Source organism: Urocitellus parryii, chromosome 3 (genome assembly GCF_045843805.1).
Source record: "Urocitellus parryii isolate mUroPar1 chromosome 3, mUroPar1.hap1, whole genome shotgun sequence".
Lineage (NCBI taxonomy): Eukaryota > Metazoa > Chordata > Mammalia > Rodentia > Sciuridae > Urocitellus > Urocitellus parryii.
Window position 1 is genome coordinate 23,507,461 of NC_135533.1, and position 14,724 is coordinate 23,522,184.

The 14,724-nt window shown below is 37.6% G+C and overlaps 1 protein-coding gene across 1 annotated transcript in view; it reads right to left on the reverse strand.

Annotated features, from left to right (window-relative positions):
- Strip2 (striatin interacting protein 2) overlaps nt 1-14,724 on the reverse strand; it is a 44,507-nt gene that overhangs the window by 5,565 nt on the left and 24,218 nt on the right. The window contains exons 17-19 of the mRNA XM_026392800.2: nt 13,815-13,915; nt 9,832-9,898; nt 2,064-2,168 (exon numbers count right to left, since the gene is read on the reverse strand). Of these exons, the coding sequence (XP_026248585.2) occupies nt 2,064-2,168; nt 9,832-9,898; nt 13,815-13,915 (273 nt within the window). The remainder of the gene's footprint in view (nt 1-2,063; nt 2,169-9,831; nt 9,899-13,814; nt 13,916-14,724) is intronic.

Below are 14,724 nucleotides of genomic sequence, written 5' to 3' on the forward strand. Positions count from 1 at the left end.
AGCATTATATTAAAAAAATAAAGGTAAATAAAGGTATATACACACACACATATATACACACACATTATATATTTTATATATATAAAGAATGTGTCTCTTAAAATGAATATACAGGAATCACCCAAGAAAACTTGGAATGGAACCACCATTTGACCCAGTCATCCCACTCCTTGGTATACCCAAAGGACTTAAAATCAGCATACTATAGTGACATGCCATATCAATGTTTATAGCAGCTCAATTCACAATAACTAAACTATGGAACCAAGCCAGGTGCCCTTCAACAGATGAAAGAAACTGTGGTATATATACACAATGGAATATTACTCAACCTTAAAGAAGAATGAAATTACGGCATTTGCAGGTAAATGGATGGAACTGGAGAATATTATGCTAAGTAAAATAAGTCAATCCTAAAGAACCAAAGGCCTAATATTCTCTCTGATTTGTGGATGCTAATTCACAATAAGTGGGTGGGGAGAATAGAGGTATTTTGGACTAGAGAGAGGGGATTGAGGGGAGGGGAGGGGGCACAGAGGTAGGGATGATAGTGGAATGAATTGGACATTATTTCCTTATGTACGTGCATGATTACATGACCTGTGTAATTCTACATCATGTACAATAAGACAAAAAGTTATACTCCATTTATGTATGATGGGTCAAAAATGCATTCTATGGGGCTGGGGATATGGCTCAAGCGGTAGCGTGCTCACCTGGCATGCGTGGGCCGCTGAGTTTGATCCTCAGCACCACATAAAAATAAAGATGTTGTGTCCACCGAAAACTATAAAATAAATATTAAAAAATTCTCTCTCTCGCTCTAAAAAATGCATTCTACTGTCATGTATAACTAATTAGAACAAATAAAAATATTTTAAAAAGAATACAGAGGAATCATTCTAAAGTTTCTAATATTCAAGGGGCATGGCAAAAGAAGTTTTGTCTGCCATAAACCCCATTTCACTGTTACCAGTTTTTTGTATATATCCTGAAGATAATTCTATGTATAACATGTTACTTTTGCACTAATGAGAGGCAACTGTCAACAGTATCCTATCATACTGTTTCATATCTTTGTTTTTATTTTACAAAATAACCTAAAAATTATTCCATACCAGTATAACACTGCCTCATTCTTTTTAATAGTTATATAAATACTTACCATCATTTCAGTTGGGTCCTACATTTATGGGCATTTAGATTGTTTCTGAGACAGCTAAGTTAGCTTTGTAGTTGTAGGGGGTTAACAAACATAACACAATATTGGGAGTTAAAAAACAGACCAGTCTTTAATGCTATAAAATTAAGATAACACACCAGGAGACAGGAGGTTGGAAAGTCACCTCAGCCAACTATATGGTTGGCAGATGTACCAAAAACAGAGTGAAGAAAAACAAGATGTTTAAAATCAAATCCACTGAGGCAGGTAAAAATGATCTGTCTTGCTCCAAAAACCAATTAGAAACTTTCCCAGGTGATAAGGAAAAAATTCCAGGAGGTAAGAGACAAATGCATGTGTTAAATAGTCACTAAAGTAACATATGTTGCCTTTGCTTTATTTGCATAGTAAAACTCACACTTTAGTGAAGACTTAAGGAGGGAATGAGACATGACATTGAGAGACTGGGTCCTTGCCTACCCTATAGATCTTTTTCCTTTGTTGGAGGTTAGCCTGGGATTTGTGTCTCCCTGCTTGAACATGAGAATACAAAGCCTTGTTCCAGGGCTAATGTTCCTTTATTTGATTCTTCTGATAAAGATCACAAATACCCAAAGAGCCAGTAATATTTTCAATCTTTGGTTATTACCAGCAATGCCTTAATGAGTAATGTTACATTTGTATCATTTGGAATGTGTGAACTACCAACCCTAAAGGAATGTCCATATTCAGTTCCCTGGTGAACAATCGTTTTATTTCGAATAAGCACCCAGAATTAGGTGATGAAACTTATGTAGCATCCAGTGTTTACGATCTCATAAAGCAGGTTGTGCATAATTACTTATTAATGATTAAAAAATTCAGTCAGATAGATACTTCTGTGATCTAAAGCCCCACTCACCATGGTCCTGGAATGTTTCCATTTGGTCAGTTTATTGAGCAGCCTCAGGAGGTTGATGCAAGAAAAGAGATTTCTCCAGCAGAACTGGTTGTTGTCTCCAGCTTCCTGAAATAAAGAACATCCATCATTATCTCAACACAAGGTTTGTAATACCCTCAGAAGCCTGCAAATCACTGTTGATCAGTTTAGGTTAGGGTTTCCAATATGGAATGCTACCTCCTTATCTTCATGCTCTTTACACACTTAAGAAATCTCAGAGCACATAATATCCTTCACTTGGAAACCTACTCAGCTGAGATGGGGGTATAGCTCAGTGGTAGGGCACTTGCCTATTATGTGCAAAACCCTGGGTCTGGTCCCCTGCATGCACAATGGACAAACCAAAATCTTGGAAATTCCTCAAGTCTACAATGTGACAGGAGAATGCAAAATAGGGAGGTGTATATATGTAGAAGTGAGCTATTGTCTGGCAACCATAAAATTACCTTCTCCTCCCCTAGATTAATTTGATGCCAGCAAGACAGGCATACATCTAATGTAGAATGAACATCCAAGAGTTTTGAGGGTATTAGTCTTTCCTAATTCCTAATATTGAGAGTCAAAAAGTTTCTCAAAAACTTTATAAATAGTATTTAGAAATAATATTCTTCCTATAATAAATGTTCAATATTGTGCTTAGAACTAGTCCCAGGAGAAGCTGGGCGTGGTGGCACATGCCTATAATCCCAGCTAATCAGGAGGTAGGAAGATCGCAGGTTTGAGAACAACCTCAGCAACTTAGCAAGACCCTGTCTCAAAAAATAAAAAGAGTTGGGGATATAATTCAGTGGTAGAGAGCCCCTAGGTTTGATCCCCAGCCCCCAAAACAAAAACATTTGCCCATGTTCCACAATCACAAATAAGTTATTTGTTTGGTAATATACCTTGAGTCTAAGGATTCATTTCAGGGACATCACATTCTACCCTATCAGAAGATCTCCAAGATGCATTACCAGGGTTCTGTTCTGAAAGATCCTAGCTGAGTGAGCAAAGCCAAATAAAAACCCAGGCGACACCAATTATGTGGTTAAGTAAGACAGATCATCAAGAACAGAATGTTTTCTTCTTTTTGGACTGATGGAATCAGTTTGGTCAAAATCTGAACACTAGAAGGGACTTGGCTATTCTAGTCCAATTCTGTCATCCATAGAAGCAAACACTAAGGCCAAGAGAGAAGGGGCTTGTACAAGGTCACACATGAGTGTTCAACCATAAATGCTAATCTCTATTGAATCTGAAGACTGTTTTCTGTTCAACTTCTAGTTACATTGCTTTTTGAGCTTCCTGAAGACCCGAGGGTAGAGAAACCCCTTCTGATATCCTGCTACAATTCCAGCAGAAGATAACTGTGTCCATGAAAAACAACAAGAGCTGGGTGTAGCTCACTGATAGAGTACTTGCCTAGTATGTGTGAAGTTCTGGGTTCAATCTGCAGCACTGCAAAAAAACAATTATGTGGATAATTCTAATCTCCTCAAAAAACCCCACAAAAACTAATAATAAAAAACAGTAAGGTTTCCTGCTTAAAAAGCGTTACATCAGACTTGAGTTCAGTTAGCCTATGATCAGACTGAACTTTTAAAGCAGGGCTCTGACTGTGAAATCCGATATATCTGGAACTCCTCAATAGCTTATTGAAGTCTGTGAGTGATGATTCTTACTTTCTAATTACAAACCAGCTCTGCATTGAAAAATCAAAGTTATTGATATTAATTTGTTTTCTAATGAATGTAGGAGAATTTTATAGCTATAGGAAAGTCAAATGTTCATCTAATGACCCAATCCCTCCCCTTCAACTGATGAAAATCCTATAATCTATAGAAACCTGCTCAAGATCCCTTCTTGGCAAAAACAGATCTGTCTGTCTTTTATATATTTCCAGCTACTAATTCTTTGTTTTGTGCTTCAGGTTATCATGTCTGTCATCCTTGCATTTATTTGAAACTATTACAAAAAAATTGCTAGATTTAATATTCAATGACTGCAAATTCACAATAGCTTTTCTCAGCAAATGATTCTTTGATCAATTTCTTTATTATGGCTCACATAACTCTCAAAACAAAGTCATATTTTTTATTTTAGATTTTCTTTTCCCACATCATTATAGAATAATTCCCTTATCATACGGGTTTCTGACAGGTTACGGCTAGATTTAAGGATCTAGATCTAGTATCATAAAAGAGAGTAATGGTTCTCAAGTGGAGTTAATAGGTAAGGAAGAAGAAAATTTCAAGATCCTTCTGGGTACTTTAGTGAACTACATGTGCCTTGGAAGGGATGTATGCATGTGAGTTTGGAAAATCACCCCAGAGATTCTAATCTCCCCAATAATCCATTATAGAAATAGTGACCAACAGGAAAATTGATAAAATGCTAAATTTTCTTTTAATCCATGGTTCTTTCTCTGTATAAATAATTCATGGAAAATTGATATATACTTTGTGGTATATATCAAATATAGTATGTGTGAAGTTCTGGGTTTAATTTGCAGCACTGCAAAAACAAAACAAAAAAATTGTGTGGATAATTCTAATCTCCTCAAAAACCCCCACAAAAACTAATAACAAAAAACAGGTTTCCTGCTTAAAAAGTGTAACATCAGACTTGAGTTCAGTCAGCCTATGATCAGACTGAACTTTTAAAGCAAGGCTCTGAGTGTGAAATATGATATATTTTTATCTGTGATAGAAAAACAATAATGCTAAAGGTATCATTGGTTTTAAATAGTGATGGTGAATAGTAGAATAAAGACTTTATTTTAAATCAAGGTCATAAATAATTGGTTAATAATGCCTTAAAGGAATGTTATAGAACTTAGTGTTTGAACATAATGATTACATTCCAAAAAGAAAACCAAAACAGGGGCTGGGGTTGTGGCCTCAGCACCACATAAAAATAAATAAATAAAATAAAAGTATTGTATCCAATTATAAAAAACTAAAAAAAATTTTAAAAAAGAAAACAAAAAACAACAGAAATCTGAGGTGTCTGGAAATATCTGGATTAGGAAATTATAAAAACTAAATTCAATAAGGTTGATGAAAGGATTCAGTATATAATTTTAAGTGGTGTGAACATATTTCTATAAGTTTTTCTGAAAAGATATTAAATCCAAATTTGAGCAATTTTGATGACCTACGTTTTTAAAATTAACTTAATAATTTCACTTGCTTAGATCTGAAAGGAAATGTCAAATATTTCTTTGCAAATGGCTAGTCATGCAATTTCTGATCCACTGTTGACTGACTCTGTGTAGCCTTTTATAAGGCTTTCAACATCACTTCACCACTCTGTTTCCTCATCACTAAAGGGTGGCATTGGGCAAGATAGGGACCAAGACACTTCTAACTCTGGTACTGCATGATTCCATAAATACTACCTTTTCCTCATTCCTTCTCCTGAATCTACATGTGGACAGCTTGAATACCCACACTGTTCAAAACATGTCCTCCTCTGTATGTGATACTGATATTTTAAATGACATTCTATAGCATGGGAGGGAATAATCATTTGGAACTTCAGGTCAGCTTTGTAGCAGTGACAATAGATGCACAAAAACTTTTTCACATTTTCTTTGCCCAAATCTGTTAGAAAGGAGAAGAATGAAACCAGGTGTGTTAGTACATGCTTATGATCTCAGTTACTCAGTAGGCTAAGGCAGGAGGATTGCTGAGCTACATCCCCAACCCTTTTTATACTCCACTACTTATTTTTTTAAATGCTTCTCTTTTACCATTGGACATTTATCTCAGTTTTTCTCATCTAACCTCAAACAAATATCCTTTCATATTTTTCTGATCTCACTAAGGATCTTACTAAGTTGCTTAGGGCCTCACTAAATTGTGGAGACTGGCTTCAAACTTGCAGTACTCTTGACTCAGCCTACTGAGTTGCTGGGATTACAGGCATGCACCACCATGCTTGCTGCATGATTTCTCTTTAGGTCTTACAGGCCCACAAAGAAAACCGACCTAAAAACTTGCCCACATTTCACAATATTCTAAAGCAGTGTTCTTTAAACATTGTTATTGCACATACCTACCATAAAATAATCTTTGTGTACTCCCACATATATCTATGTTGTCTCATACATTATAAATGCATCATTATAATAACATTACATTATAATGTATATATAAAGAAAGAAAAAAGACATTAATATATATAAACGATCTACTATCCCCCAAAACATCAATTTGTGCTACTGCTCTAAACAACCATCCAGATGTTGAGCATCTGACAGGCTGGGCTGTATCCACTGCCTTTTACAGCCACACCTAACTTTCCCATAATCATATATTCACCGTCCTTCATTTAAGTTTAGAATCGAAATTTAATTTTGTCCTACCTATTGAATTTGAATACAGACAATGGAGATCCAGAAACCTTAATTCCTCCTACATGGGTGAGGATGACCTATTCTAAAGCTAACCCTTTTGACAGAATGGAAAGAATTCAGAAATAATATGCCATTAACTATTTCATGTCCACCATGCTATGCAGCTGGAGTTCCAAATGAAACTGAATTGAATTCAATTAAAATTCAGAAAACATAAAAATATTAACCAAGACTACCTTAGCCCAGTAACTCTATTTCTAGGAGTCTCTTTTAGGGAAATAATCAGAAAAATATGAAAGGATATTTGTTTGAGGTTAGATAGGGAAAACTGAGATAAATGTCCAATAGTAAAAGAGAAGTATTTAAAAAAAATAAGTAGTGGTATAATTAATAATTATGTTCTCAAGAATGTTTAAGGGGGCTGAAGTATATAGCTCAGTTGTAGAGAACCTGCTTAGCATGCATGAAGCCCTGGGTTTGATCACAAGCACCACCAAAAAAATGTTTAATAAAGTCATATTGTGAACACAAATTTTACTATGACAAGTGAAACACAACTATATAAAATCCTTATTTTTCAAAAAAATAATGTATCTATATGCTTGAGATATTGTTTAAAATAAATCCTATACTTAAATAGCCAGTACATTTTCTGTGCTTTCAATTTGTTAAGACTTAAAAAGAGATAAAATTTTACTCTTATAAACATCAGCGTTTTTTCTGAGTACAGAAGTTGTCAGTTTAGATAAATCATTATATTGAGATCCCATGTGGGTAAACTTGTTAATCAATGAAGGCCATGACTGGGCACAGGGAATATACTTGCAATGTATATTCAAGAGAAAAAGAGCAGGAAAGATGGTGGAATGAGATGGACATCATTACCCTAGGTACATGTATGACTGCACATATGGTGCAATGCTATGTTGTGTACAGAGAAATGAAAAGTTGTGCTGCAATTGTGTACAGTGAGTCAAAATGCCTTCTGCTGTCATATATACCTAATTAAAATAAATAAATTAATTAATTAAAAAATTTTTAAAAAATAAGAAGAAAAAAGTCTGTGGTTACTAAACAAAACCACCAGGTGCCACTATTGTTCCACAGAAAGGACTAGCATGACTTTTTTTTTTTTCTTAATTAAGAAGGATCAATGGCCAGGTGTGGTGATGCAGGCCTATAATCCTAGCTACTTGGGAGGCTGAGGTGGGAGGATTGGAAATTTGAGGCCAGTTTGGGCAGTTTAGCAAGACCCCATCTCAAAATTAAAAATTAAAAGGGCTAGGAGCCGGGTGTGGTGGTGCACACCTGTAATCCCAGTGGCTTGGGAAGCAAAGACAGGAGGGTCGAGAGTTCAAAGCCAGCCCCAGCAATGGCAAGGCCCTAAGCAACTCAGTAAGATCCTGTCTCTAAATAAAGTACGAAATAGGGCTGGGGGTGTGGCTCAGTGGTCAAGTGCTCCTGAGTTCAGTCTCCAGTACCCAACTCACCCCCCCCCCCCAATTAAAAGGGCTAGGGATATAACTCAGTGGTAGAGCACTTATGGGTTCAATCCCTAATACTGTTAGGAAAAAAAAAAAAAGGATACATGCTTCACGCTTTCACCTACTCTTGGATAATAAAGTCTTTAAGAAAGCATAATAATCATTTCGATAATTTTATGTTCATATTCCAAAAGGTCAGTTGCAAGTGATGTGAAAATATAGTTCTCATCAATTTCTGTATATGAATCAACACAGCTGGAATGGTATCAAAGAATAAAATTCAAGCCTAAAAACTGGCTTTTTGTTCTGAAATACTCTACTAACAGTAGAATTTTAATGCTACTGTGTACCACTATTTTTGTATAAAATGTATCCTTCATTCAACTATGAATGGCAGGGATGCATGTCTTTATCCTGACTCTGCTATTTCCCATTGTAATGTCTTGGCAATTAGTTCTCCATTTACAAAATAGTAATATCAAACTCATAGAGTTGTTTTAAAGATTGAATATAATCATGTAAATAAGCTGTTTAGACAATTTATTATTTCTCTATAGGAGTAAAAAGTTTCCAGTTTTTCCAGCTGCTGAGACCACATCTAAATAAGACAGGGAATCTCTGTACTGGTGGCAAAAATATGCTAGATTGGTATCCTCAGGGTCTTTAATCTCAGGTCTAATTTGGGGTCTGTTAGCTGTGAGGAGTGTACTCTATGAGCAGACAGTTTTATCTACTGGGAACTCAGTTTTCTCATCTTTGAAATATAAGGGAATTGGGTCAGTGGCTCTTAGGTCCCCTCCAGGCAAAACTCCTAAGGGTCATAAAACCTGTACCACAGAAATATATTTTTGCATAATACACTTGTTTGACTCAACATTTTTCAGGTATTAAAATTGGGGGGGGGGAAAGGGTTGTAGCACCCATGGGTACCATTATTCAATCATTAAGCATTTATTGAAGTCTTCAATGTACCAGACATAGTGCTAGATTCTAGGGACATAAAAATAAAGATGGTGTTATCCTCCCATCAAGAAGTTTACCATCAAATTGAGAAAGTTGCAAATAAGTAATTACAATGCAATAGGATAAGGTTATAGACTATAGTATGCTAAAGAACTGTGGCAGGGCTGGGGATGTGGCTCAAGCGGTAGCGCCCTCGCCATGCGTGCGGCCCGGGTTCGATCCTCAGCACCACATACCAACAAAGATGTTGTGTCCGCCGAGAAATAAATATTAAAAATTCTCTCTCTCTCTCTCTCTCTCTCTCTCTCTCTCTCTCTCTCTCTCTCCTCTCTCACTCTCTCTTTAAAAAAAAAAAGAACTGTGGCAATAAATGATGAGGTAGACAACTTATCTTTAAATATACTTTTTGGTCAGTCAGTTGCAGGGAATTCAGAATAACTCAGAGGAACTTTTCTGATTAGCTTAGAGCTCTTTCTAGAATGAGGAACTTTCTGAGATATCCTTCTATGGCTATACTGACTTTTGCCTCAGAGAGGCAAGGTATTTTCTGAAGTACATGCCCTGTTTTTTATAACTAATATGAAAATGAGAAGCAAATGGGCTATAGCGGAAAGAAGATAATTGTGCTCAGTAGAAATTCTGCCATTTAGCATAGATGTTCACATTGAATTTCAGTCCCATTATCTTTCTAAATTCCTTCTCCTCCTCAGTGTTTTTCACTGGCTCTTTTCTCTAAAAAATGCTAAGCTCAGCTTTTCCAAATCATTCTCAACTGGGTCAGCAGCTCTTAAATCCCTACAGCCTCTACACACTTGCCAATATGCCTTCATTGATCTGAGACTCCCAAACTAGGACATTATGGGACTGGAGAAGAAATGAAAGAGCAAATGCCAGCTTCTGCCACCTGGAAATTTCAAAGGCTACTAAATCCCCATAGGCTTACCAGACTTTCAGTAGTGAGCTCTGGCAAATCCTGGATGGTACAGCCGGGGTAATCCAGGACTGAGATGCTGTAAGATACAGAGATAAGGACAGGATTTAGGTAAATGGCAACAGCAGGAAATGGCTGTATCTGAAAAGGGCAGAAGTTATTTTTCTCCAACAGGCTCCATCCATTTCCAAAATTGCTTAGTGACCTCAGGTGGAACTGAGGGCACTGGTACTGGAAACCTCACCTCCAGTTTTCTCTCCTTAGTCATGAGAATAACCAAGGAATTTTTTCAGGCTGGCCCTATCTAGCAGATGTAGAGTTAAAGCAGAAAGAGAGTCTCTTTTCTTAGCTCTCTTTGCTTCTTTAAGGAATAAGTAAACTTGAGTGCACTTGTGTCTTTGCATTTAAATGCATACACGAATATAATTGCTCCCAGAGACGCTGCCCAAACCCATCTCGCTAAATAACAATCTGAGGATGTGAGGATGAAATGAAAACTTCTCTAATGTCTCTCACCAGATCTTTCTGAAAGCCAGGAGCTCTAGGGAATGACTATAGACGTCACTCCTAAAGGAAGATTGAGGCAAGGGCAGCTTCCTGCAGCAGGGCCAATCAAATAGATCAGTAATGGTAAGAGCATCTGTTCCTAAAATCAACAGTGGGGAACTGCAAGAAAACTACAGGCTCTTTGGTGAGCCTGGGAAGCAGGCATGAGGCAGGAAGGAAAATAAGTTACCACATGATGACAGAAGCATAGTCACTCAACAAATGACTGTTCTATTTCTTTCCTTTTCTCCCTCCACTGGTATAATGCAGAATTTGGGTATGTGTGTTCTCTCTCTCTCTCTCTCTCTCTGGTACTAGGGATTGAATCTAAGGGTGCTTAGCCACATCTCCAGCCCTATTTATATTTCATTTAGAGAGAGGGTCTCACTTAAGTTACTTAGGGCTTCATTAAATTGCTGAGGCTGGCCTTGAATTTTTGATCCTCCTGCCTCAGCCTCCTGAGCCACTGGGATTACAGGTGTGTGCCACTGTACCTGGCTCTGATGCTCAATCTGATATTCAAGGTAGTTTTAAACACCAATCTATCTGAGTAAGTGCAGTTCAAAATGAGAAAGGATGTTGGCAAAGCAGGGGATAAGAAATATAAATATGGGGTTTCTTAGACCTGCCTCCACACATCAAAGGTCAAATCATATATAAAAAAGGAAACAACTTATTTGGTTGGAAATATTTATCATTATCTTTAAAAAATCTAGGCCAAAATAACCTAAGAGAGGCAAGGTAGGAGAGGGGAGGAAAAGAACAGTGAATCTATCTGTTATGTAGCTCATCATCTTGATTCACTCTTCTGGATTCTCCCAGAGTTTCCAGTTCTGTATTGTCCTATTAGGATAAACATTCATCTACCTGTCTAACTAGCTCCACTGACAAAGCCCCATGGCAGAATAGGTGCTGGTGATTAGGAAGTGGGGGCAGGAAATCAAAGATGCAATTTATTTCTAATCTCTCACTGAATAGAATTCTAGCCTAAGGGAATATCAAAGAAACTTACAAGCATCTAGAATATCTAGATTGAAAGAGCCATAAGAGAACTGTTCAATGATGAGCTGTGGATGTTCTAAGTTCTTCGGGATCATTTAAAATAAAACATATAGGTTTTACACCAGAGGACCATTTTGTCTAGGGTAACCTAAGCAAAAGCTGTAGACTGTGACTACCATTCTTTGAATTATAAAAGAACCTGATTGGATACCTTGTAGATTGTCTGCCCCTTCTTTTCAGGCCCATGGACTTGGGGAGGGGACATTCAGGTTCTATACTTCCCCAGCCATAGTTAGATCTCTAACCCTGGCAATCTGGAATAAGGATTGAAAGTCCATTCAGTCTCTGAGATGGCATTGTGACATGTTCAGCTCATGTGGGCATATATCACCAAGTGGTCTGAGCAGTAGATAGACAAATCTATCAGTGAGAGAGTCTGAATGGAGTATAGCCCTCATGTCCACAGATGGAGGTACAAGTTTTCCTGGGCTCACCACACTACAGACCAAACCACAGCCCCAAAGCTCCATTTGTGCCTTAGGTTCCTTTTTTACTTTTAAATATATTTTTGTGGTTCTTGGGATATAACTTGGGGCCTTGCTAGGCAAGAGCTCTATCACTGAGCCACATCCCCAGCCCTGACTTAGGTTCCTCAAGATAACACCTCTTGTTTTCTTCTAATAAACTCCTCATTATGCATGAGTCTAGTCTAGTTGGAATGGGTTACTTATAACCAAGAGTTATGACTGATATACATAGGTGCCCTCATGCATTTGTGGCACTGACACAGCCCAATCTACACTTTCATTTTCCCTGATAACCCACAAGAATATCTTTTTTTTTTTTTTTTTTTAAAGAGAGAGTGAGAGGGGGACAGAGAGAATTTTAACATTTATTTATTTTTTCTTAGTTCTCGGTGGACACAACATCTTTGTTTGTATGTGGTGCTGAGGATCGAACCCGGGCCGCACGCACGCTAGGCGAGCGTGCTACCACTTGAGCCACATCCCCAGCCCCCACAAGAATATCTTAAGTACCATTTTTAAAAAGACCAGAGCAGAGGTCTCCATGTAATTAGAACAAAACTCATTCTCCAGTGTTTCCCCCCAAAGCAACAATATTTAAAGCAGCACTTTCATATACACTAATCTTAATGCTTATTAAAGCTCTCTGAGGGGCTGGGGTTATGGCTCAATGATAGAGCACTTGCTTAGTATGTGTGAAGCACTAGGTTTGATTATCAGCAGTATATTAAAAAAAGTGAAATAAAAATATTGTGTTCATATACAGCTAAAAATATTTTCTTTAAAAAAGCTCTATGGAGCTGGGCTGTAGCTTAGTGGTAGAGCACTTGCCTAGCATGTATGAAGTTCTAGGTTTTTCTCTGGGACTGCAAAAAGAAAAAAAGGGGGGGAAAAGCTCTATTATATAGTTAGAGGAGGTATTCTCATTTTAAAGATGCAAATATGTGGCTCTAAGAAACTAAGTATTTTGCTTAAGATTACATAGCTAGCAAATGGCAGATCCAGGTCAGGAATCCAGGTCTCATGGTTTCAGGCTCTGTGGTGGAGGGTGTATGTGCATTTTAAACTACAAACAAGAACTGCCTCTCAAGGAATTCAGGTGGTATGACAGACTAGTGAGACAACCTCTCCTAGTCCTTCCCTCATTAGTCACCCCAAGTGTGACAGCAGCCCCTTTACTTCTACTTTAAGAATTTAGCCTCTAGTAGAGGAATTCTGGTAAATATTACTAACATGCTTCCAATTCTCATGAAAGTAGCAAACTTAGGGTGCAATTCCCCAATCCTAGCTTGACTAAAGGGGTGAAAGGCAATCTGTATTCATAGAAAATCCTGTGCTTTGATCCTGCCTGATGCTTACTTTAAGAACTCACAAGCATTGTAGTCTTGATCAAGTCAGTTAACCTGTCTGAATTTGGCTCCTAATGAGAAATAAACTTATAATATCTCTCAGCACTGCTGAGGAGATTAAATGAAATAATTAATATGAAAATATCTTATTTTTTTAAAACTACAAATTGATCTACCTAAATAAAGGCCTATTGTTTAACACTTGATGGTTTACAAAGCAGTGTGATTGCCCCAGATGCTTCAACATGATTTATACAAAGATCAGAGATGGCCAGACTGCTTGTTGTGGTGAAGGAAAAAAAAAAATCTCCTGAGTCTTTGCCACAGGTCCTTTCGTTACAGAAACTTCATCATTGCAGCTTCATTTCTATAATTCAATAGTTTTCAAAACTATTATAATACAAGAAGCCAAACTATACATCAGCTAACACTTCAGGGGAATTAAATTTAACAGGGACAGCTCCAAGACAGGAGGGACTAGGGTCACCAGGAGAACTGAACAGTACAGACATGATATAGATTTTTCAACCACCCCAAGATAGCTCCTTGAAATAAACCTGTCAAGAGTCCATACCTGTTTTTGGCAGTGATGTAGGATAAGATGTTTTGATTGAAGAACTTCAGGATCAAAGGGATACAGTTGGCAAATACCAAATGTTGTGATACATATTCAAACTGAATTAAAAGATCAAAGCAGAAAGAGCTACTGACTTCAGGGAAAATAGAAGGTATGTATGAAAAAAGAGAAAAGTACACATTTAGTATCCATTCCTAAGAATATTGGGGTTGGGGTACAGCTCAGTGGTACAGCATGTGTGAGGCCCTGGGTTCAACCCCCAGCACCAAAAGCAAAACGGAACAAAATCAAGACGAATAAAGAAAAAAGAATATCCACTTTCTACTTGTGTTATCAGTCTTCCTTTCTATGAAATGATGACATTTATCTTCTGCCAGCCCATCCTACATGGAGAGGGACAACCTGCAATGTATTGTAAGCTCCTGACCAAAAGCAAAATGTAATTAAGCCAGAGCGAAAAACACTCCACATAAATAGAATCGCTGTGAGATTTGTTCCTAAGCTCAACAGGAAAAGAAGGCTCCCTAAGAGAGCTGTTTTCCATACCAAACCTCTGGCTCATAATTTCAACTATGATTGATATAGCAGGGACAGGTGCAGCTTACTCCTGGCAACTGCTGGCATCACTCCATCAGGATGGAGACAGCACATAGTAAGCAAATGAACCACTGGAATGTGGCTCCAGCTGCAGTCTGTCTGGTACACAACATTATTCCTAGTACTTAGAATATCAGTTAAGAATTTTAATGAATGAATGGCCCTTCAGCCAACAGACACTTCACGGAGAAATCCGAGATGTCTTTGATGGGATAAGCACTAGAACATGGGGGCTCCATTTGCCTTTCTTGAACTTCGATAGTGTTTGTGTCCAGGTAGACCTAGTGGGGTAAATTGGTCAAAAGAGCAG